Here is a 25,791-nt window from a genome sequence, read left to right as displayed (position 1 = left end):
AATATTCCATTTAACTGATTTATTACTGTCAAAATTTTCATTTTCATTTATTTGGCTAAATATTTTGAATCGGAAAGAAAAATTAATTTACATTGAATAATAATTCAATGTCCACTACCAACAACTGTTGTGTTTGTGCAACAAAATGAAACAAAACAACAAATTTTTTTTTTGTTAATCTACATAGGTGGGAAGGTAATTGAAACAAAAAAAAAACAATCCAATCTTCGAGGTAGGTATATATATGTAAATTGAATTCTCAATAAAATGACCTTTTGAATCAAAATGAAAACAAAAAAAAATTGTCTACCACCACCCATTGATGATGGATTTTGTTGCCATTATGGACTAAAAAAAAATGAATAAAATCCCGATTGATTATTGACGCCCAAAGATGGTGCCACATTATTTGTTATTTTCTTTTTTTTTTGGCTCCATTTATTTGCTTCAAATAAATAAATGATAAATAAAAAATCCTAATGTATGTAAGTGTGTAGTATCTACTGCTGCTGCTGCTACTACTACTACTACTACTACAAAAACCACTATTTGTAACACAATTGAATGATGACGACTCTTCATCTTGAAATTGTGTGTGTGTGTGTGTTTTTTGAGTTTTTGATAAAAAAAAATAAAAAAAAAAAAATACTCGACAATTGATGAGCTACTTTCACTGTTGCTGTTATTGTTTTTTTTTTTATCATGTTGATGTTTATGATTCTAATCCTTTCTACACACACGCACACACACATATACACACATAAATTGTATAAATTAATTAAATTATAATTTGATGATGATCAAAATGCTACCTCATGTGTTTGTGTGTGTGTCTGTGGTGTGTGTGTAGTTGTGTGTATTGATGACACAATATCCATCGTACAACAACAACAACAACAATAACAAAAATTATATGATATGGTATGTATTTGATTCTTGATTTTAAAATTGATTTTTCAAAAGAAAAAAATTTTTTTTTTTATTGTTTTCATTCAAATTCATCGTTGGAAATTGGAAAAATAAAAATTAGCAACAAAATGATCAAGAGAAAAGAATCCAATTCATTATAAAAAAAAAAATACATTGCTAACCAGACACAACCTAACAACAATTCTCAATGAATGAATAATGCCGCCAAATTTTTTCCATTGTTTCCGACGATACATATATATATAACACATATAATACTCGTACGACGAAAAATATGAATTGATCAAACAGAAATGTTCGAATTTTTTTTTTGGTCATTTCTACACACACACATAACGGAGAAAAAATGATGAAAAGAATTTAACAAATTATAAGGCTAGCCAATCAAAAATTGTACAGATACACATTTTATTTTTTTCACAATTATAGACTTTATTTAAACAAACAAACAAACGAAAAAAAAATTTCAATTTTAAATAACAACAAAAAAAAAGCACAACAGAAAAATGGGTAGTAATTCAAAAAAGAAACATAAAAAACATAAGAATAAAGATCGTGATCGAGAATCATCGAAAAAATCATCATCATCGTTATCACATCATCGAAGATCATCATCAATAGAAATGATGACCATACAACCACCACCACTACCACCATCAACATCATCTTCATCAATAATAAATGCAGATCTTCATTTATCATATGGTCATGGTGAAGATTTAGGCAATAATTCTAATAAACAATCAATCATTAATAATGATAATAATGATTTGGAACAACAACAATTGGAATGTGTGAATAATAATAATAATAATAAACAAAAACATCATCACCATCATCATCATCATCATCATCACCATCATCATCATAATTCATTGAAAAATTCTTCAACAACAACAAATGTTGAATCTGATCATCATCATCAAAGTATCCATAGTCCATTACAATCGGGTCACGATAATAATGATGGTGGTGATACTCTTGATTCAACATCAGCAACGAATAGAAAATTAGAATCATCACCAGTACCAAATAAACCATTGAGAATTGTATTGAAAGTACATTCATCATCTGGTCAATGTCAATCAACTCAATTACAATTATCACCAACACAAACACAACAACAACAATCATCAACGACAACAATTGATTCAAATTCTTCTTGTCAACAATTATTATTACCACAAATTTCATCGTCATCATTATCGCCTTTAAATTCTTCTTTACAATTATCTAATCCAAATGAATCGATAGATTTTATTCAATCAAACCATGAACATGTTGATTATGAAAATCAACAAAATCATCAAGAATCACCAACAAAGGCCATCATTATTGATCATCCACCACCATTAGCATCATCATCATCATCATCATTATCGATAATGAAACCATCAAATATAAAAAAATTGAAAAAATCAAAGAAATCAAAAAAATCAAAACATAAAAAACATTCACATCACCATCATCATCATCATCATCATCATCATTGTAAAAAACATCAACAACAAAATGTCATTAATATTGATAGCAATATTGTTCATGTTGAAAATTCGATCATACCAATGGCCATGAATGATTCATTTGTCGTTGGTCAAGAATCAACGGATGTTCAACAACAACAGCAATTAGAGCCAATACTACCATGCAGATTATCGACCAATATGGATACTACAGCACCGCCTTCTGATCTTTTGGAACATTCATTAGATCCTATAATGAATACTAATAATGGTTCTACTTTTGCATCTGCCATTTTGGAACAACCTCAACAACAACAACAACAACAACCACATACTCATCTTCAAGTGGTTGACATAATAAAAAGCAATAATAATATTGATAATAGCCAACAAAATTTGAATCAAAATGGTGATATTCAAACACCAGATACAGTTCCGACAATAATAACGAATTCTAATCCGACCAAAGCTCGAAATGCATTACGTTTGAAATTATCAAAATCAAATAAATCATCAAGTCAATATAAAATACCGAAAATTATCAGTCCTGAACAATCCGTTGCCTTATGTTCATCATCATCATCATCATCATTATCATCCAAATCGCCAAATCAACCTATTATTGAACAGTCGACAATGGATTCGTTGAAACAATCATCACATTCGATGACTACAATGAAAAATTTAAATTCTTCAACATCCACAATAAATCAAATGAACATCAGTACTAAATCATCAACATCTTCGTCGGCTAAAAAAGATGAAAAATCGCATTTAAAACAATTATTAACATATCTATGGAAACAATTACAGCGAAAAGATCAACAAAATTTTTTCGCTCAACCAGTTTCCGATTCAATAGCACCCGGTTATTCAGCGATAATTGCCCATCCAATGGATTTAGGTACAATCAAATCAAAAATTGCCGTTGAATATCGTACATTGGGTGATTTTAAAGCTGATGTTAAATTAATGTGCGATAATGCAACTAAATATAATCGACCAGAAACAATTTATTATAAAGCGGCCAATAAACTGTGGCATTATACAAAAAATAAATTATTCAAAAAAGATTCGGTTCTTGATTATTCGAAAAAATATCCAAAATTAACACCATTAGAACTAAGTTTAATGCCATCAAATCAAGTAATGATGGGCTTGAATTTGGCATCCAATCAATCCAATATATCAACACAAAACAATTCGAATCAACAATTTGGATTATTAAGCATTAATGTCGGTAATTTGGACATAGATACATCATTTCAAAGTTTTCATTCAAAAACAACAACATCAAGTCCTATTGGTTCCAAATCAAACTTTTTTGATTCATCATCTATTGCCTCTCCAGCGATGGCGATCAATAATTTCATATCACCAAACAATTGGACGAGCCAAGTATCGAATATTAATAAAGATACGAATTTGATATCACCGAACAATAATCTTAATAATAATATCTCATCAATATCATCATCATCATCATCATTAGCGAATGGTGGTGGTCATCCTGTTAATGTAAATAATGCAGCTGCCATTACTATTGGAAATGGTGGTTATCAACAATTTCGTTCGATTTCTCCATCTTCGTTTGGATATACTAGCTTCAATGGATCAATGTTTCAATCAAATACATCATTTAACAGTGATTGTAATAAAAATTTCGGTTAGTTTTTTTTTCTTTAAATTTTTTTCTTATGATTTCACCTGATTATTAATTGAATTCATTAGGTTCACATGATTCAAATTTTCTTGTTGGTCATTTAAAATCATCGACAATCACATCGAACAAATCACGACGAGATCCAAATGAAGAACTTTTTGATGGTCATACAGCTTCAGAATTGATTGAAAGTGTTCAACAAGCGGCTCTTCAAGCCCGAGAACGTTTACAATCTAGTCGTCGACCAACATATCTTTCTTATTTGGAAGAAACCAATGATCAAGGTCTAGTTCTTTGTTCAATCATTGATAATCTTTCGCCAAATACAATGACAACGATATCAAAAAATCTAAATAGCCATAATAATAATCAACCGGGATCAAGAATAATAAAACCTCTAACTTTTGATTATATATATCGACCAACCGAATCTGGTAGAATTGATGTCAGTGTTTTAACATCAAATTCTAGTATACTATCAACAAATACGACGATCAATACCAGTTCATTGAATTTATCTCATACTACATTAACGACAGCATCTAATTCGATTACAACTTCTGTCCCTATTACTACGGCGGCAGCTATAGAAGCTTCTTTTGATATCAATGATAATGATTCCAAGGAAGAAACCGGTCAATCCATGAAGACAACAACGACGACGACTAAAACGGCTGATCATCAAGCGAATGGCATAAACAATGCAATTGATAATGAAAAGAAAGACGATTCCACAAAATCATCTGTTGATAATAAATTAAATGAAATTGAAGAAAAAGAACAATTTTTGAAAGAATTGATTGAAGAATTACAGCCATGCTATGGTAGTGAAGAATTCGGTCTCGATTATGCATTATCGATTGCCAAATTTGCACGAAATTCTGAATATACATTTAGTTTGGTCACATCATTATTATCAGTATTAACTGATAATAAACATCGTATCTTTTCCAGTAAATTTCATCGATTAATGCAAGAACAATTTGATGGCGTTCTACCACAAACAAATTCTACTTATTCCAATACACCAAATGGGTAAATAATTTTTATTCATAAATTCCTAGAAATTGTATTGAATTGATTGGTTTTTTTTCTCTAATGAAATATAGAAAACTTGAAACTACCACTCCATCATCATCATCTTAACCCTTTAGTACACGCACATAAATTTTGCAAACGAAACCTTCAATAACCATGTTGTACATTCATAATGCTGGGTTATAGATAAAAAAAAACACAGTCATTTCTTGATTTCCATTGACCGGTCCACTTTTTGTTTTTACGATTTGATCTCTTATTCATGTTCGCTCATTATCATCATTATTTTTATTATTATTATCATCTATCTCATTTTATGAACAAAAAAAAATCTTTTACATTCAATTTTATGAATTAATAATTTAGATTATTATTATTTTTATCAATGTAATAAAAATATGATTCGACAAGTGAAAACATAAACAATCAATTTACAATTGCAATGATGATGAGTTTCATTTATTCGATGATATCTTTAATTGATCAAGATATTGTTTGAATAAATCAATAAATATCATCGAACGATCACTGAGCTGGGTTGATTCTTGTTGTTGTTGTTGTTGCTGTCGTCGTCTTTGAATAATATGTTCGTCAAGTAAATTTTTCGTTTTATCAATATAATGTTCGAATAATTGTCTCTTGATATCGATCGGCACATCATCGAATTTATTTACATCATTTATCATTTTTACATCCAATGATTTCAATGAATTGTCCGATAAATTGAATAGCTATTTAAAATGAAGAATAAAAATAATTATCATGAAATGATATCTTTTTTCCAAATAAACTATTACCTTGATAGCAATGCCTAGATTATGACCAAATTCCATGGCGAATTTTTGAGCATCATCATTAAGTCCATATTTGTGGAACATTTTGGCTATAAAATGGCTAAGTTGATATCCACTGGTCATATAACAATAGCTGAGTAAACGATTCACACCAAGCATTGACCATGATGATCCATCCCATAAGGATGATGAAGGCCTTTCCGAATCGGCTGTTAAAATTCTATGTTCAAATTGCTCAATGATCTTGTCAACATCATTTGATATCACACTGTAATTGTCATTTGAATAATTGCCGGAAGAATATTTTACATCGAATGAACTAAATTCACCTGCAACATGCCAAAGCTGCCCATTCACTAAACAATTCAATAGATTAACATCGTAGAACAAAACTGAAATGGCCAACATTCTAACAAAACAATAATCGCCAGTCAACACTAGAATATTGGTGAATTTCTGTTTCAAATGATGATATTCATTAATTTTGGATCTTTCATTTATAACGATCCAATCATGTAATTCAATAGCGCAACCAATCAGATCAAAACATATGGCCATATCGAATAATAATTTATCCTCGAATAATGAATCCCATGCCAGTGAAACGCTTGCCGATGGAAACCAATGATTAAAACAATTTTTCGAATGATGTATCACGTTCATCATCATCATAGCAATTAATCCATTGAGATTATGATTATAGACTTGATAATATGCCCTACAAAAGAATAATATTGTAATAAGTAATAGAAATGAAACCAAATAAATAGCTTACCAAAAGAAATTTTCAAGAATTCGTAAATCTTTTTGATGTTCAAAATTATTACAGAATAAAGAGAGACTGTCACGATTATCATAGATGAGAAATCTTAAAAAATTTGGATTATAATTACAAAGTAGACGTAGTTTGGTTAATAATTGTTGACGAGAACAATTATCATTTAATAATAGATTCATTTGTGACATGAAATTTTCATCCGAACATTTTGCGGCTATATCGTGGAAAAATGATTGTGATTCAGTTTGAACATTAATTGAATCATTTTTTAATGATGACGGTAATATGGTTGAAGCCAGCAATAAGAATGGATATTCATTAAGCATCTCTTGTCTATAATAGGCAGGACGTTTGATCATTGGAGATGAATTGACCATATCGATTGTTTTGATCATTGGCATCGATACATCCATGTTCATTGATGAATGAACATCTTCTACGGCCACATTTCTCATTGTTGTTTTAAATCGAATAGATTTTATCGGTGTGAATGTTGATGATAAAGGTCGAGAATGAAAATCACAATGTTTTCTCTTATTATAATCATAAATAGGATTTGATAATAATGATCCATAATTTGAGAGGAAATTATTATTATTTGAATGAAAAATAGAAAAAGATGACAAAGGCAGCAATGATAAATGATGACGACGAATTAATAAAAGATTATTGATCATAATCCTTTTTGTTGATTGTATTGAGCGATTATTGGCCATTATGACCATTCGATTTGATGATGATAACAATTTTAATGTATTCATTTTTATGGTAACATTGAGATTAAAAAAAAATCGAAATTCAATTTTCTCCTAAATCATCCAATAGGATTGTTGATGAATGATAATTGAATTGATCTCATATGAAGCATTGACATTCAAACGATAAAAAAAATGATTAAAAATGAAAATGGCATCACTTTTATATGATGATCGATCCAATGGACAAAGAGAAAAAGAAAACAAAAAAAAATTTGAAAAAAAGAGAAAACGTTAGAATTAATGAGAACAAAAAAAATGAAATCGAAATGGCAGATAAATTCTAGAAAAATTATTAAAATTCCGAAGAATAATTTTATTTTTGTTTTCTATGTAAAACCCAAATGAACAAGTTGAAAGAATAACTTACAAGATTTTTTTTTATTTGTTTGTTTTTGTTTCGAAGAAAAACAAGACTAGATTTACTGCAGTAACAAATACAAATACAAACAAAAAAAAACAAAAAACAAAAAAAAAAGTTTTTTTTTTCCAAAAAAAGATCGATTGTAACGTTATTATTATTATTATTATATTTTATGAAGGTTGCATTTTCTTTTCATCTTATATACATGATGATGATGATGGCGATAAAAATGAAAATGACCAAAAGCAAACATTATTATTGATAATGATAATCATCATCATTTTTCAAATAACAAATCAATTGACCGCGGTACAAATAACATACATATACACAAACACACATGTGTGTGTGGCATGTATTTGTCTGTTTTTTTTTTTGCATACAATTTACCAATCAATGTGTGAGCGTGTGTGTGTGTGTGTGTGTGCATGTGAACCAAGGTTGAAAAGCGAAATTCATAATAAACGTTCACTCAACTTTTCATCATTTTTTTATATATATATATATAACAAAGTCACATTGAGTTCCACTCCTAAAAAAAGAAAACATTGTTCGCTCTATCTCTCCGTGTGTTACACACAAATTGAGTTCACAAAACATTTTTTTTTTTAATTGTCTACATTCCTAAAAATAGAGAAAAAAAACAAAAACACATTTGTTTATTAGCTATCCATTTCCAAATTTTCCAAAAGATTACAAATCAAATAAAAAAACAAAAATGTCTTATTGGCGATCAGCAGGAATTACGTAAGTTTATAATGACATACATCCATTTATAATCGTTTCTGAAACAAACAAGCACACTTGTTGAATAATAATAATAAGTATGCTGTTCGGTGTACGCAACTTTTTCAAAGGTATCAGGTGCAATGCACAAGTGATGGCTGACCCTGCGGTAAGTTTATAATGACATACATCCATTTATAATCGTTTCTGAAACAAACAAGCACACTTGTTGAATAATAATAAAAAAAATCTATATATATATATTTGATTGTCCATAATTTTAATGGATGCATGACCTTTACATTAATTATAGATATTCATTTTGATTTTGCGAAATATTTTTGTTCTCATTTTGTTGTTGTTGTGAATACAATGTTTTATTAAATTTTCTTTTTTTTTTGTTTCTATTGCATAATTTTTCAGATATCTTCGTTATAGTGCAATTGCAGCACGACAAGTACGTGAATCATTGAAAAAAGAATTTCGACGTGATCCAATGGTCGAAACGATGACCATAAAACGTTCGGATAAAAAATTAGCTACACAAGCTGTGGCTAAATAATTTTCCCATCCATCCATTGGATACATTTTTTCTTTATGGAGAGATTAAATTTTCTTTCATCCAGTAATTTATGGTCCAAACAAAATATTTTTTTTTAAAAAATGTTCATGATTTAGAATAAATAAATATTGAATTTAAACCAATAGAAAAAATTTTTGATTTTCATTGAATATTAGAATCTGATCCAGAACTACTATTTTAACATCGATGGATGGGATGGAAATCCGAGTGTATTGCGCGTTTGCATTTTATTTACATTTATATAAACATTGGCGTTGTTGGCTGTTTTTTTTGTTTGTTTGTTTGTTTGTTAATCAAAATCAATCATACAACACATATATATTTGATTTGTTCAGATTAGAATATTAGATTTTACCCGATGAAATCTAAAATATTAACATCATAATCTACCTACACATATTTGTATCACATCGAAAAGAATATCAATGTACAAAAACAATACGAAGTTATTTTGAATCCAATTACATACACTGATAATAATGAATCAATCAAAGATTCCTGAATCATCAATTAATGATGATGATGATGATGATGATGGTAATCACTTGAATCATCATCATGATTGTATAATTTTATACGTTATGGTCGTCGGTTTTCATCATAAAAAAGGATGTCTGGTATGTTTATTATAAATATTAATTTAAAACTTTATTCAAGCCTAATTCAATTTTTTTTCAGATTGATTACTGTTATCCTTCATTACCGAACCACAACTGCACTATTTCTAATAATAAATCAAACTGTGATAAAGAAGATAATAATGATGAATTAAAAGAATTACGTATGAAAATTATCAACAATCAAGATTCAATACAATTGCCTGAATGTTGGAAATCATTGCCTTCACTAGCCATACCGGATGGAGCACATAATTTCGAACGAGATACGGTTTATTTTCATTTACCCGATCTCATTGATCCAACACGAACAGTGTTTGGTGTTGCTTGTTATCAACAAATTATGACCAAAGTATAATTCGAGTGTATATGTTATGAATCATTGTTTTAATCTTTTTTTTCTATTTAAAATATAGATTTTACGAGTTCGAACACCCGATATGACACGAAGTTCAGTACAAAAAAGTGTAGTCGCTATTCTCACTGCCCCGCTTTATGGATTGGTCGAACGAAAACTTCGTATCATAACAAGAAATTATTTTCAAGAATTAGATTTCAGTAAAACTGAAATTCTTCATGAATTCTATAATTCAATGGCTTTGCAGCTAAAACCAACATTGATTAAAACAAATGAAATCTATCATGGTTTATCGTTACGAAATTTATTCCAAAAATTTGGCCAACAAGTTATTGTTTTATTTAAACTTTTATTGTTAGAAAAGAAAACTCTATTCATCATGTCACCTATTCGTGATCTATCTGGATCGATTCTAACTTTATGTTCATTATTTCCCGATCTTTTACAATACGGAATGACACAATCACATTTACCAATTGAAATTAAAACAAATCAACGAATCAAGAGCTTAACAAAATTTTCACAAAATTCTTTAAACGATTTTAATCTAATTGCAACAAAAAAATCCGAGCCAAAATCTAATCCTGATGATAATCAAAAGATTGCCGAATGTGATAATGATAAACAGAATTTAACGAAATTGACTGATTCTCCACCACTGTCATCCTCGGTTATATCGACTATATCGTTGTATGATCAGGATACTCCAAGGGGTAGCCAAATGGATTTTACTTCTATGGACATGGTTGTTGATTTGGATATGGATTTTTTCGATGATGATGACGATGATTCTCGAAGTCAATATTCCGAAACACATTCAAGTAGACATTATCAAGAAATTCTCATTAAACCAGCTGAATATTATGGTTTACCATTACAGCTATTTAAATGTCATTCATATTGCTTGCCATATTGTTCCATTTCATGTTTTGAATGTCTAAATAATCCGAATGTTCGTTCATGTTTGGCCGGATCTTCAAATTCAATATTTCAACGTTGGGAAAATGATATCGATGTTTTTGTCGCGGTGAATATCTATTATTTTAAACTTTTTTTTAAAGAATTTTCTAAAATTATTTTCATTTTCCACAGGACAATGAAATTTTAATTGATGATAGTCATTTAAAACGAATATTAACACCAACTGTTGAAGATCTTCGTTTTATAACTTTTTTGATGCGTGCAATGACACCTGATGAATCAATAATGGATGATCAAGATGATGATGATGAAAAACAACATTTCAAAGAAGGCAAAAGATATCAACCAGAATCAGAAGATTATGAGGAATATGTTGAAAATTTGGAACAAAATCAACATTTTTATAAGGGCAGTGATGCTTGGTGTAGATACCATTTTAAAAATTATCTTATACATATGTTACGATGTTCTTTCATGGAAGGTAAATTCTTTATGATGATGTTATTCTCTCATAATTGTTTTATTAAATTGTTTGTATAGAATCGAATAAAGAATACAGAGCATTCAATGCAGGATTCATTTCGGAATGGAAACAAACTTATAGCTATAAACATTGGCTTAACAGTCAAAATGATAGCGGAAAATCGATTGAGGAAATTTTTCTGAACGAAATCGAACCACAACACCCATTCACGGCAAATCGTTTGAATGATATACGATTCAAGATTACAAAGTAATTTTTATTTTTCATTTTCTTTAAATTAATTTTTATGCTATTCAATAGCTTTCTTAGCAATCGGCAAGAACATATCAATAATGCATCGAAGGTGGTGCTTAGTACGGCCAAATCTACATTTAGTTCATGGATGTCATCATTAGGATCATATCATATGAATGCTGGACAACAAGCTAAATCATTTATCAATAAAACGGTTCAATTTGCTAATCAATTGATTGAAAATCCTGATGACCAAAGTGATAATTATAATAATAAAAGAGAACCAAATATGACAACTTCATCATCATTGGATGATGATGAACGAAAACGACGATATCGACATCGATTGGCAGCGAAAACAAATTCATCGACCAAACAACGACAGCAATCAAACCAAAAATGGGAACATTCATCAAAAGGTTTTAATCTAGATGAATCGGATCCAGATGTTGAAGAACAAGAAACCAGTGTTTAAAAAGTACAAACAATGAAATTTTCATCAATTTTTTTCTATTGATTTGTTAACACATTTGAAATTTTTGTGATAACAATAAATAAAATGCTTGTGAGCATGAGGGGAAAAACCAAGATTTTTTATTTAAATTTTTTTAAAATGAGGTACACTTTTTAAATTCGATCATTTTCATATAGTAAACTTGGGAAATAAATAACAAAAAAAAAATATATAGTCGTTGTGGGATTATTGGTCAATGGAAAACCCCTTGGCTATCCCTATTGGTGAGTTGGTTGTCGAATGTTGAAATGATCATTTTTTTCGATCATTGATCAATTGAAGATAATAACTAATATTGAAGGATTTAGATTTTAGATTTATCAAATCAAAATAAAAGGCTTATAGTGAGTGTTTGTTTGTGTGCATACAATAACGGTAACAATCAAAAATGACATCATGGCCATTGTTGTTGATTCAACTGGTGCAAGGAAATTGACGAAAGAAAAAAAAATCAGGCAGCTTCACAATGTGTCCGCAATCATTAAAAGCGTTTTTTGCCAGAAAAAAATCCATAATTTTCAATACCTATTTTGGAACAAACAAATTGGAACAAATAAAATTAAAATTTTTTCTTTTTCTAATCCATCTAATAATACACATACCGATAATAATTCGGTTTGAATGGACCCGATTTAGAAATACCCATATATTTTTCTTGTTCTTCAGTTAGAATAGTAAGATGAGCATCGAATGAAGCCAAATGTAGACTAGCTACGTATTCATCTGAAAAAATAAAGATTCGTATTATATATGATTATATTATATTGTTTATTATGAATCTTTTTGACGGAAATCTTACCCATCTTTTTCGGTAATAGATAAACATCCGATTTATAACGACCAGATGGTGCTTTATACAATTCAATCAATGCCATTACCTGTGTAGTACAGGTGATTGATGCAACAAATGATGGCATATGTGAGCAGCTTAGATTTGCAATACGACCCTGTCCAAGTAGAATTAGCCGTTTTCCATTTGGCCAAATTATATGGTCCACTTGTGATCGGATTTTTTCCCAAATTAAATCCGATGTTCGAATGCTTTTCTATTGGATATATAATACAATCATCAATAAACATTTTTGAATAATTTTATAATGATGAAAACTTACAACATCAATTTCACTATTGGAATGTCCCATATTACAGAGTATGGCACCATCTTTCATTTTATCCATATGTTTGCGAATAATAATATTCTTATTACCGGTGGCAGTAATGACAATATCAGCAACTGAAATCATTTCATTCACTGTTACAACACGAAAACCATCCATGCTAGTAGCAGTAATAATGAAATTAGAATAATTTTGAACAAATTTCAACTATTAGAATCATTTACCAAGCTTGTATCGCACAGATTGGATCAATTTCGGTCACAAAAACAATGACACCGGCACCTTTTAATGCGGATGCACAACCTTTACCAACTTCTCCATAGCCACAGACAAGAGCAATATGTCCACCCAATAATGTATCAGTAGTACGTTTCAATCTGTTTTTGTAATGGCATGAATGGATTAGAATTGAATTTTGGTTATTTTTCAATACAAAAAAAAACTTACACTTCAATTATGGATTCACGTGGTGAATAGAGATTATCGAATTTGGTCTTGGTTACCGAATCATTAACATTGATGGCCGGTACTAAAAGTTTACCGGTTTTCGATAGCTGATATAAACGATGTACACCGGTCAATGATTCTTCAACAATTCCTTTCAACAATTTAATGGATGCCGGATATTTTTTCAACATTAAATGTGTAGCATCACCACCATCATCAAGAATTAGATTTGGACGCCATGAATCGGTGGTAAGGCACTGATCGATACACCACCAGAAATCATCTTCACTTTGTCTAGCCCAAGCAAAAACTGGTACACCACGTTCAGCCAATGCAGCGGCAACAGAATCCTGAGTAGAATAAATATTACATGATGACCAACGTACAGTAGCACCTAAATCTAGCAAAGTTTCAATCAAAACCTAGCATTTGTAAAAATGAAAATTATAACAAAAAAAAATCGATTAAAAACAAAACAATCGATACATACAGCTGTTTGAGCATTGATGTGTGTACAACCCATCACACGAGCTCCTTTTAATGGTTGATCATCTTTGGCCGATTCTCGTAAGGCCATAATACCTGGCATACCACGTTCAGCATATTCAATCTCTCTACGGCCAAATTCAGCATCACGAATATCGCGTACACAAAAATCAGATTGTTTTTTTGTATTAATTGGTCGTGGTTGTCGAAATCGTGGTGAAATTGAATCAATATCATCATCTTCATCCGAATCTTCTTCATCACTTGTGTATGATGATCCCATTGATGAATGTGAAGCATTTGAATCACGACGTGAACGATTAGTTGATTGTTGCTGTTGTTTATTTCTATTACCAGATTCTGGTGATATTGATTTCTGTCTTACTGTTGATGTTTTAGCTAATTCAGCTGCAGCGGCTGCTGCAGCCGTATCCAATGAGCTAACAATTTTGGCCACAAGACCAGCCGTTTTTGGTACATCGGTCACATTCTGACTGGCCATTAAACGTTCCATTTTCTCAACAATTGATTCTTGTTCCATGGTTGGACGATTTGTCATCGGTAAACTCATACGACGACGATGCCGTTGTTTAAAATTAAGATCATCGAATTCGGTGGTTGGTTTTCGAAACTAAACAGTGAAAATAAAAAAAAATATCCGGCAACAATTATTAGATGATGAATGGTAGAGGTAAATATCGACGAACAAAAAATAGATGAAATAAGAAAAAAAAATAAAGAGAAAGTGAGATTAAAATAAACCGATAAATAATATCAAGGTATGATCACAACATCAATCACTCAATAACTGAATGGTTTGTGTGTGTGTGTGTGTGTATGTCGTTATGAATTCCGGAAACAAAAACTATCGATTATCATCATGTGAACATAAATTTTTATATATCAAAGTCATGAATAAATGTCATCAGAAATAAAAAATGAAACACAAAAATGATGAACACGAATGAATTTTCAAAAATCACCAAGGTTAAATAAATAATTTTTTTCTCTATAAATTCATGATCATCGAGAAAAAATGACAACAACAACGACGACAACAACAAAAAAAATAGCAAATAATAATAGATCGAATCGATTGGATGATGATACCAATAAACGAATGATTAAATGAATGAATTCAATGATAATAAAAAAAAACGAGAGATAAATACAAACAAACAAATAAATAAAAAAAAACAATTGGAAAAGATCATAAAGTTCTATCGTTTGTGTATCTGTATGTGTTCATGGCAATTAAAATCAAACGAATCGTTTCGAATCGAATCGAATCGAATCGATCAATCAATCAATCAATTGATTGAATCAATTAATTAATTATTACCAGTACATTTTTTTTCATATATATTTATTTTATGAAAAAAAAAACAAAATTCGGTTTGGATAGTAGAATTGATTATTGATGGCAAATGTTTTATGACATTTTCTCTCTCTCTCTCTCTCTCTCTCTCTCTCTCTCAGTGTCTCTCTCAGATGGGAGTAATTAATGGGCGAACAAAAAAAAAGTAAAATTAATTACTAAACATCCCTATATGTCGTAATTGATTTGTTTTGTTTATTTAATATATTTGAAAGAAGAACAAAAAAATTAATAATAACCAGGAAAACATGGCTAAAATATAAATAAAGAAAGATAGAGATAGAGAAAAAAAATAAAATGGCAAACTACATACACAGAAGAATAGAATCATCCAAAATGAAAGCAAAAACTATCACTATGGATGATTGATTATTGATTGATTGAAATTAAAAAACAATTTAAAACAAAATCATCATCATCATCAATGGTAATGGCATTCAAGTTTTTTTTTGTTAGTTTTGTTGCTGATCTGAAAAAAAATTAACAGAAATTTTATATTTTTTGAAAAAAATACTGTAAAGAATGTTGTCAAACTAGATTCAATTTTCTTCTTTTTTTTTGATTGATTGATTGAATCTATAGTCTGATCGTTTTATCGTATGGTAAAACATTTCTCACCACCACCACCAATACCACCATCAACATAATAAATGACGACAATGGAAATCCATTCCAATCGTTGAATGACGAGATAATGATGAAGAGGATTGCTGTTTTTTCCCCATCCATATATTTCAATAATCAAAAAGTCAATATGTTTGAATTGAAAGTGAAAACAGAAAAACCACGATTTGCAAATGTTTTTTTTTGTTTGAAATAAAAAAAAATTATAACGATGACAAATAAAAATTGTTTCTGATTCTTTGTTTTTTTTGTCATTTGCTGTAGAATTTTAAAAAAATAAAACAAAACAGAAAAAAAACATTTCAAACCTGAAATTCAGCTTTAGTTGCTTCAGTAGCTGTCGATATTGTTGTACTATGGCTAATGGCAACATCTGTTGTCGATTGTTGTTGTTGTTGTTGTTGTGGTTGTTGCGATTGATGATTATTAGATTTCATAATGATTTTTAGGATTGTGAAGTAACACAAAAAAAAACAATTCAGATAATCAAATCAAAAATTCAAATGAATTGAATTCTGTTGAAATGGAAAGGTAAACAATTGATAAAATTCAAAAAAAAAACAAAAATTCTCAATGAATCAAGGAATGACCAATGACGATAAAATTTGAAACTTTGACAATTTAAACATTTATGAAAACAGATGATTTAGATCACATTTGTTTACGCCATTTTGAATTTAGAACATAGATGTTTAATGGAACAGAAAAAAAATCATAATCATCATTATCCAAAGATACACATCAGACAGAAAAAAAATTTTTGAAAATCCAAAAAAAAAAAAACCAGAAAAAGAAATGACTTTGCCGGGTCGTCGTTGTTGTCGTATACGATAGATACAATAAATACACACACACACACACACAATACGCATCGAGAGAAAGATACCAGCAATAAATAAAAAAAAAATTGGAACCAAACTAAAACTGGATCATGATGATTGGACACCAGATTGTATATTCCATATATATAGAATGAATATATATGTACAGAATCAGAATTTAAGCTCAAAATAGAAACAACAATATTGAGTACTATGTTTGGTCCATATATTATGATGATGATGGTGTTTGTAGTGGTAAAAACTGTTTATGTGTATAAATATATGGTGGCTAGAAATTCAACACTGGCCTATATTTTTTTTTTTTTTTTTGGCTCAAAAAAAATTATTTATCAATCAACTTTCTTGCTTTTTTGCCCCCAACCAACACCAACACCATCACCATCACCACCAGCACCACCAAACTCATTACCTAGATGCATCTTTCACATCATCTATCAACATAATCATTATATATTCATTTCATATCTGTTTTCAATCAATATTCATCGTTGTTGTTTAGATAATAATAATGGAAAAAAAAGTTGTTAAATTATATATACGAGTATTGGATCTTTCTGTGTATTTTTTTTTTTTTTTTTTTTTTTTTTTTTGGGGGGTTTGTAGTGAAACACAAACAGACAAATATATATACACAGAGAGGAAAGTGAGCAGGGTAAACTGCAAGATTGAGTGCTAAAAACCCTCCAAATTTGCAGGTTACTATCCATGCTCACAGGCTACGCTTCTTATTATGAGGTTACGCTGCTTCGTTGCAATGTAAACTGCATACTTGCAGGTTATTTTGCAGGCTAAACTGCAAATTTGCGGGTTATTTTGCAGGCTAAACTGCAAAGTTGCGGGTTATTTTGCAGGCTAAACTGCAAAGTTGCATATTAACCTCCATCAAAGAATGGTAAATACACTTTCTAATTGGAGCTTAACCTCCAATTTTGAATTTCATTTTTAATCAGATTTATAATTTAATTGATAAATTCTAAAAAATAAATTTTTAAATCATGAAATATCAAAATATCACTTCACAAATGAATAACAAACAACCCATTATGGGAATAATCTTTGATTCATTCATTTTCAATGTAATTTTACAATTTTATGATTGTTGTTGTTTTAGTTGCCAAATATTATCGGATATTTTTTGTTTTTTTTTTGAGTTTTTATTCGTAATTTTAAAGTTATGATTTATCTCGTAAAAGAATTCACCTACATCACAATTAATCTTCAAAAAAGAAAAAATAAAAGATCTATCTGGTTGAACAATCGTTTGCAAATGATCATGGTAATACACATATAACCATTTTCATAAAAATTCTGATATTTATTGCATCGATGGTGAGGAACTGTTCAATTGGTTATGAAAATGATTTACAAGAATGCAAAAAACTATTGAAACGTTGAATGCTGATAATTTTATATGATAATTAAACAAAGATTGCTCTCAAGTAACATCAAGTAATCTATCTTTGGAAACTAGCTGCGTGGCAGTAAATTACAAATGAGATGACCGAGTACAAAAATCATTTTAAAAAAATTTAATCTATTAGAGAACAATTTTTCCAACATGAAGAGTTTTCAAAACAAAATCAAAAATGAATTGACAAATCAATTCAACGAATCAATGGATCAATTCAACACTAAGAATCAATTGATGGAAAAAAAATCTTTTGCCACAGCTTTATTTGAAACTAAAAAATACAATGTTCCAACTGAACATCTTTGTATCATAAAGTCAAATTCGTGAAAAACATTCACCCTATGTTTACCAAAAAAGATCTGCCTGATATGATTTTAAACCAAAATGATGAAATTCGTCAAGTAATTGATGATCCAAAGGAATTGTTCAAAATTATATTTGTTAAAAATGATTGAAACATGCAATTGCCCTGGCTACACCGAATTGTGGTAATTGTGAATAAGCAATGAAAAAATCTTTATTGATTACAATGTCTATACTATTGCAAATTATGTCTCAGTTACCCAATGCTATTGATGCCTTTGTTTTGGAAAAAAATGATTTTAAAAATGAACAAGTGTGTGTCAAATGAGTTGGCCCAAATCATTTTAGTGCTAAATGTCTTCAATCGTCATTCTCTTGCATAAATTGTAAATGGAAGAATCCATCAAAACTAATGGGTAGCAACGAATCATAATGCATTAAGCAAATCATGTCCAACTAATTGTGTTTTAACAAATAATATGAAAAAATGAATCGTTTATGGAAATAATTTCAAGATTGCAATTTTTCAGATTAAATAATTATTTTTTATTGGTTTTTCATTGTATATTATCAATAATATAGATAGATAAATGATTAAATAATTCAATAATTTGTAACAGTCGTTTTATATAATTCCCGGTCTGGTCGGGTATCCGGGCTTCTGAAGGGGATATTTTCTGTTTACGAAGTTTATCCATACTAATTAAAAAAGAAAAAATTGTCTAAGTTCGCGCCAACAAATTTTCCAAACTATCATGTTTGTCACAACCAAGTTAATATTGTTGGCTCAGTTGCAAGCTAATCGAATGGTCATTATGGCCTCGAGACATTTTACCCTTTCACCTTTCAAAATGTAAGCTATGCTCCGCCTTGTAAAATGGTTGTTTAACTTTAACAGTGCATTTTGATGGTTATCAAAATGAACAAACATGCTTGCAAGCATTTTGCTTGACGGTTGGAAAAAATATTTTACATTTGGTCTTTGTGCAAAAATGCTCGTTTTTTTTCTCAAGCTTCGTCACTCTTCTTGTTCATTTTTGATTGCTGATTTTGGACAATTTTTGGTCAAATGATCATGAAATTTTATCGGGTTATGATGATTATTTGGTACTGACTTTGTTCCATCACAAATGTTAACCAATATTTCGGGTATGTTTCATTTTATGATATTCCACTAACTCTCCATTTCTAGTTTTACGGATTTCTCATTGACAAGAGAAAAATCCACAGCTATTTGGTAAGTTTGGTTATTTTACTTGATAACGTTTTGTTTTTTAGGTTTGTTTCTGAAATTCGATTTTTCATCAAGTTAGTTATTGATTTGGCGGTTTCAGTCTTCAGTGGCATCAGATTCAAGAAAAGCTCGGTAATGTTCAACTTTAAGTTAGGAATAGGATAGGCTAGGCTAGGTTTAGGAACATGATCTGAGCTTTTTCCTATTGGATTTGATGCTAGTTGAAGTTTTGAAACCAATGAAGCAATTGACAAACATGATTAATTTTCGAAGATTCACGAAATGAAACACATAGTTGAAAGTGGTAATGGTAAGCAAATGAATGAATTGATTGAACGAAAAAACTAATATTTATTTCCATTTAGGTGAACATTTTGGAAATTGAGTCTGGAACAAAGCAAGTTGGAGAAATCAGAGATCATGGTATGTAAATTGTTCAATTGATTACCCAAACTAACAACTATTTTCTTGACTCGTTTTCTAGATTCATTTTGGAAAAGGAAAATTGAATGACCATTACGATAATTTTTATTTGCATGGTATGCGATTCTTGATTGAAATAACTAACGAATTTCTTTATTTAAGATCGACAACTAGTTTTGGATCATAAAGATTGGATTGGCGAACATATGCTCATGGTCATTGGTTAATTTATAAATGGATCAATATGGACAAGACGAAAATTGGATCGTATAATTTGGTTTTTTAATTATTGTCATCATTGCTTTATTAATTTAATATTAATTTTGAATAAAATTTTTTAATCCTAATATGGGGGTAAAATTAATGAAGTGAATGGGGGGCAAAATGAATTCAAATTTGGAGGGTAAACTGCAGGGTTAACAAAACTTCAAATTTGGAGGGTATATATGGTGAAGCGTTCATATACAATGTTACATAAGCTGCAAGTTTGCAGGGCAAACTTCAGGGTAACCAAAAATGCAAATTTGGAGTGTATATAAACTGCAAATTTGCAGTTTAAGTTACATTGTATATGAACGGCCCCTTCATTACAGGGTAAACTGCAAATTTGCATTTTTGGTTACCCTGCAGGGTACCCTGCTTACTTTTGGCTCTGTGTATATTGTAAAATGAATTAATGTAAAAAAAAATTAAAATTTAACGCATGCGTTTGTCAGAATATTCAGAATTTTTTTTTTATTTTTAGAAAAAAAACATGAATGATTCAATCAATAAAAAAAAATAGTTAATCTTGACCTATTCTTATTGGAAAAAAAATCGATATAAATCAATGTGTGGTGATTGAGAGAAAAAAAAATTACGAACATGTTGAACAATAACAAATGGACTCTCTTTAGAATCATACAAAAAAACTTACCTTTATTATCGAAAAAAAATGGCCGTCAATTTCGTTTCTGGCCAGATCTAGCTAACTGTTGATATGTAATTGAATGAAAATTAATCTAAAAATCATTCATATATATATATAAACAAAACAAAACAAAACAGAAAAAAAATTCCATTATCACGAATTCATTGTGTGTGTGTGTGTGTGTGTTCATCTTATAAACACACATGTTGCATGTGGTGTTTGTGTGCATAATATATAGCAAATGTGTGTGTGTGTGTGTTTGTATGTATGAAATGTTCATATATGGATGACCGTACAAATAATACATACGGTTATAATTTTTCAATTTTTTTTTCTTTTACATTTGAATATGATTCATCGATCAATCAATCAATTGAAAATACTATATTGTTAATGAAAAATCAGCAGAAAAAAATTATGATAAAAATTCATGAAAGCAGATTGAAGAAATTATCGAAATATGAAATGAGAAACAAATCGAGACAATGATTAGATTAGATTATGCTGTAAGGCATGTGTGTGTGTATGTTAGTTATTCACAATAATTGATAATTTTTAATTGATAATTTTATTGAAGCTTGGTTCCTGGTTGGTTGGAAGTCTGTATTCAAACAAACAATGAACAAATATTTTTTTTTGTGGCCACTCATTTTTTAAAAAAAAAATCGTTCTTTTGGCAAAAAAAAAATAAAAATTTTCAACAATGATGTTAAATGTAACGACAATGTTGTCGTTTATTATATTGATCACTATGATCATTAGTAAGTAGATAAAAAAGTGAATGAAAATAAAATTTGCAATTTCAATTTTTTTCTTTCTTTCTTCAGATTCAATGGCTCAATCTACGATAATGACCACAAATATTGTTGATGATTCATCTGAATCATCAATTGATTTTAAATATCGAAAAAATTTATTAATAGATCCATTACGAAGATGTTGTTCAGTAGGACATACAATAGGCAGAGATCATGATTCAAAAAGTTGTTCAACAAAAACAAAAAGAATAACAAGAATACGTAAAAAATTAAACACACCATTTGAACAAACATTCTGTGAACAAATCTATCAGGTATGCTGTCAACAGTCATTATGGGAACAACGTTGTAATGTTGGCCGTTCGATGGCTATTTTGGTAATGAATCATACACAAATAACAACATGTGAAGAACAATTTTTACGTAAACATTCATCAACATATGATCAGGAATCATATCGTTGCTGTAAAGAATGCATTTCTGGCATATCAGTTGCCAATTATTTTGGTTCATTACAACATTGTCATCGAATGAATAGAATTATTAATTATCAATTATCATCCGTTTGGAGTATTGTTGAAAATCAATTATTGCCATCACCATTTTTTGAATGCTGTCGTCAACAAATTTATTCATACAATCGTAACAATGAAACAATTATAACAATAGATGATATTGATTTAAGTGAATTTGATTATGCAAATGGAATGGTAGACATTACGATTGATGATGATCAATCAATTGTGATTGAAAATTCAGATAATAATCAAAAGGAAAATACCAGTGATGATAATCATAATTGTTCAATTGGTTTTCGTTGGGATCGAATTGAACAAATATGCAAAGATATAAATGAATGCCAAATTGGAACACATACCTGCCATGAAGCATTAAGATGTGATAATACAATTGGATCATTTTTATGTGTTAGAGTTCAAGATTGTGGCACAGGTTATACAATTAATGCTGATACATACGAATGTGATGATATTGATGAATGTCAATTAAATATTCATCATTGTGGTCCTGATTATAGTTGCCGTAATACACAAGGTTCATTTAAATGTGATCGTATTCGTTGCCCCAAAGGTCAAGCATTAGTTAATGGATTTTGTCGTCGAACAAATTGTGAACAATCAAATATGGTATTCGATTATGAAACTGGCCTTTGTCAACCGAAACAAAATCCCTGTTTTAATGATCCTTGTTTACCAACGGAAAGATGCATTCTGAAAGCAGATAATAACGATGAATTTGAATGTGTATCAATTTGTTCAACTGGATATCGATTTAATCCAAAAGGTAGTGAAATTTATATAAAATAAAAGAATGATGATTTCTATTAATTAATCACTTCATTTCATAGAAATGATATGTGAAGATATCGATGAATGTTTTGAACAAATAGATCGATGTGGACCTAATCAACAATGTAAAAATAGTGATGGCTATTATCAATGTCCTTGTAAACCTGGTTATGAATTGAATCAACATAGGCAATGTGTCGATACGAATGAATGTCTTCAAGTTGATATTATTATGGAATGTAATCGACAATCAATGACCTGTTTCAATACAATTGGATCATATCGATGTGGTTGTGGTATTGGTTTCGTTTGGGATACAATAACAAAACGATGTCAAGATGTAAATGAATGTCTACGATATGAATGGAATTATTGTGAACATTCATGTGTGAATACAATCGGTGGTTATAGATGTGAATGTTTTAATGGTTATCAATTAATGGCAAATAAACATAATTGTACAGATATTGATGAATGTATGGATTGGCATCCGTTTGACAGTGTATCCAATAGTCAATCATCATTATTATCATCATCATCATCAGAATTAATTTATCAAACAGAATGTCATGGTATTTGTCGTAATCAAATTGGTTCATATCGATGTGAATGTCCAAAAGGTTTCCAACAAGAAACTGGTAATCATTGTGCTGATGTAAATGAATGTGATGATCATACAATTTGTCCATATTCATTATTGATACCATCATCAAGAAAACATTGTATCAATTTAATTGGATCATATGAATGTGCTGATATTGAATGTCCAATTGGATATGAATTTAGACGTACAAAACAAAGGTAGGTCGATATTCAATATAACATGATCGTAATTCGTTTTTTTTTGATCATTATATAAAAAAAACAGTATTCAATGTATATGGATGGATAAATATAAACAACTTCAATCGCTGAATGATTATCATCAAAATGATTATCTTTATTATTCAATTTATCGTACAAAAACAAGATTTTTAAATGGTACAAATTCAATGTATTTATATACAGTACGTTTAGATTCACAACCAAAGAATCGGGCATATTTTACATTACAATTGAATAATGCTTACGGGCTACCAATACAATATCCAGAATTGATGAAACAATATGATCCTAATTCAAACGATTTTCAATTAGCTGAACGTAGCCATTTTCATTTACGTTTAAATGAACGTGGAAATGAAGCAAATGTTGAAATTATTTGGCCATTGTATGGACCACAAAAAATTGAATTAGAATTATTGTCCACCGGATATCGATTAGGAACATTTACACGACAACGATCAATATTAACATTATTTGTTAGTGAATTCGATAAATTTTGATTTCACTTTCTTTTAAAAAAAAAACATTTATCATTTTGTTCGTATCGATTATTTTCAGATGAATTTGATTTTTGATTGAATTTTTTTTTTTTTTGATTTCTTTTCCGTAATTAATTCAATTTATTGCCAATTTTGATTCATCACTTAGATTGATAATTTGTTCAATGAAATTCAACAATTTAACTTGAGCTTCAATTTCATGTGAATTATTCGTAATATGGAAACCAGGTATTTCAGCATCCATCAATGTTTTCTGTTGTTCACGTACCTGTTTGAGAATAAATGGATCAATAATGAATTCACCATAAATCATTTATATACATTTTTATCCACAAGATTTAAAAGATGCATATCGATCGATACGATTTTCTCTTCGTAATGTTTTTTCATTTCCTGATAACAAAAACATTTGAAAAAAAAATTAAAACAAAACAGCAGCAACAACAACAATCATTTACCTTGAGTAGATCATCACGTTTAAATGATGTAATCTCACCATTGGCAAATTTTTTCTCAACTTGTTCGATTTTACTATTTCGTTTAGCTTGAATAAATACAATGGGAAAAAACATTGGATGAGATTAATGAATGATTAATTAGGAAATTCTTTACCATCAAGTTTGGCAATCATTGAATCACGTTGTTGCATCAATTCACGTTCATTATTCACTTGTTGTAGACGTAACATAATCAATATGTTAATAACTGTTTGATCCAACAGACTTGTAGCCAGATCGGATAATAATTGATCATTGATATATTTTTTCATATGGCTATTTAACGAATACAAATTAATGTTTATTATTAATTATTATTCATTCATTGATATTCATGCACACAAACCTGGAATTATCATTTTCAACCATCGATTTAAGACGATCCAAATAATATTGATGAGTTTCCGAATTGGCCGTATCGAATGCTAATTGATTGTTGATATTCGTATCCGATGACGAAATATTCGTCGTGGTCGCCATCGTCGTTGTTACGTTGAACCCAAACT

General features: G+C 29.6%; 7 protein-coding genes and 1 long non-coding RNA gene across 12 annotated transcripts; 5 read left to right on the top strand and 3 right to left on the bottom strand.

Annotated features, from left to right (window-relative positions):
- Positions 1–739: 739 nt before the first annotated feature.
- Positions 740–5,536, top strand: LOC124499861 (uncharacterized). Its single transcript, XM_047063848.2, has 4 exons — positions 740–921; positions 1,031–4,059; positions 4,125–5,091; positions 5,166–5,536. The coding sequence occupies exons 2-4, from the start codon at positions 1,437–1,439 to the stop codon at positions 5,200–5,202; spliced, it is 3,627 nt and encodes a 1,208-aa protein (XP_046919804.2). The 5' UTR covers positions 740–921; positions 1,031–1,436; the 3' UTR covers positions 5,203–5,536.
- On the bottom strand, positions 5,359–8,150 carry LOC124499891 (uncharacterized). The gene is made up of 4 exons (XM_075731570.1): positions 7,792–8,150; positions 6,664–7,581; positions 5,892–6,606; positions 5,359–5,825 (listed from the first exon to the last, which is right to left on the bottom strand). The coding sequence occupies exons 2-4, from the start codon at positions 7,425–7,427 to the stop codon at positions 5,550–5,552; spliced, it is 1,755 nt and encodes a 584-aa protein (XP_075587685.1). The 5' UTR covers positions 7,428–7,581; positions 7,792–8,150; the 3' UTR covers positions 5,359–5,549.
- Positions 8,151–8,302: 152 nt separating this feature from the next.
- Positions 8,303–9,225, top strand: LOC142597565 (ATP synthase F(1) complex subunit epsilon, mitochondrial-like). The gene is made up of 2 exons (XM_075731575.1): positions 8,303–8,532; positions 8,935–9,225. The coding sequence occupies exons 1-2, from the start codon at positions 8,504–8,506 to the stop codon at positions 9,071–9,073; spliced, it is 168 nt and encodes a 55-aa protein (XP_075587690.1). The 5' UTR covers positions 8,303–8,503; the 3' UTR covers positions 9,074–9,225.
- Positions 9,226–9,301: 76 nt separating this feature from the next.
- LOC124499870 (late secretory pathway protein AVL9 homolog) lies at positions 9,302–12,296 on the top strand. The gene is made up of 6 exons (XM_047063856.2): positions 9,302–9,711; positions 9,773–10,063; positions 10,128–11,096; positions 11,162–11,471; positions 11,531–11,723; positions 11,775–12,296. Exons 1-6 carry the CDS (start codon positions 9,574–9,576, stop codon positions 12,181–12,183), a joined length of 2,310 nt encoding a protein of 769 aa, XP_046919812.2. The 5' UTR covers positions 9,302–9,573; the 3' UTR covers positions 12,184–12,296.
- On the bottom strand, positions 12,280–22,007 carry LOC124499873 (S-adenosylhomocysteine hydrolase-like protein 1). 4 transcript variants are annotated; one of them, XM_075731569.1, is made up of 9 exons: positions 21,708–22,007; positions 21,405–21,489; positions 14,278–14,904; positions 13,788–14,209; positions 13,565–13,717; positions 13,335–13,500; positions 13,022–13,268; positions 12,825–12,945; positions 12,280–12,747 (listed from the first exon to the last, which is right to left on the bottom strand). In XM_075731569.1, the coding sequence occupies exons 3-9, from the start codon at positions 14,842–14,844 to the stop codon at positions 12,741–12,743; spliced, it is 1,683 nt and encodes a 560-aa protein (XP_075587684.1). In that variant the 5' UTR covers positions 14,845–14,904; positions 21,405–21,489; positions 21,708–22,007; the 3' UTR covers positions 12,280–12,740. The 4 variants fall into 4 exon arrangements, with proteins under 4 accessions (XP_075587684.1, XP_075587683.1, XP_046919817.1 ...); XM_075731568.1 differs by lacking the exon at positions 21,708–22,007 and adding an exon at positions 16,584–16,790 and having other exon boundaries at positions 21,405–21,580; XM_047063861.2 differs by lacking the exons at positions 21,405–21,489; positions 21,708–22,007 and adding an exon at positions 16,584–17,338.
- Positions 17,722–20,835, top strand: LOC142597566 (uncharacterized). Of its 2 annotated transcripts, XR_012832260.1 has the most exons (4): positions 17,722–19,980; positions 20,110–20,375; positions 20,431–20,488; positions 20,550–20,835. It is a non-coding gene; the product is annotated as an uncharacterized LOC142597566 (long non-coding RNA). The 2 variants fall into 2 exon arrangements; XR_012832259.1 differs by having other exon boundaries at positions 17,722–20,375.
- LOC124499862 (uncharacterized) lies at positions 21,831–25,094 on the top strand. The gene is made up of 4 exons (XM_075731567.1): positions 21,831–22,159; positions 22,226–23,458; positions 23,523–24,264; positions 24,332–25,094. Exons 1-4 carry the CDS (start codon positions 22,102–22,104, stop codon positions 24,786–24,788), a joined length of 2,490 nt encoding a protein of 829 aa, XP_075587682.1. The 5' UTR covers positions 21,831–22,101; the 3' UTR covers positions 24,789–25,094.
- Positions 24,888–25,784, bottom strand: gdl (gonadal protein gdl). The gene is made up of 5 exons (XM_047063909.2): positions 25,632–25,784; positions 25,401–25,561; positions 25,247–25,332; positions 25,110–25,181; positions 24,888–25,056 (listed from the first exon to the last, which is right to left on the bottom strand). Exons 1-5 carry the CDS (start codon positions 25,763–25,765, stop codon positions 24,904–24,906), a joined length of 606 nt encoding a protein of 201 aa, XP_046919865.1. The 5' UTR covers positions 25,766–25,784; the 3' UTR covers positions 24,888–24,903.
- Between the last annotated feature and the right edge of the window lie 7 nt (positions 25,785–25,791).

This window comes from Dermatophagoides farinae, chromosome 5 (assembly GCF_024713945.1).
Source record: "Dermatophagoides farinae isolate YC_2012a chromosome 5, ASM2471394v1, whole genome shotgun sequence".
In the NCBI taxonomy this organism is placed as follows: domain Eukaryota; kingdom Metazoa; phylum Arthropoda; class Arachnida; order Sarcoptiformes; family Pyroglyphidae; genus Dermatophagoides; species Dermatophagoides farinae.
The sequence above is the reverse complement of the archived record's forward strand: the minus strand, read 5'-3'. Positions and strand labels throughout refer to the sequence as shown.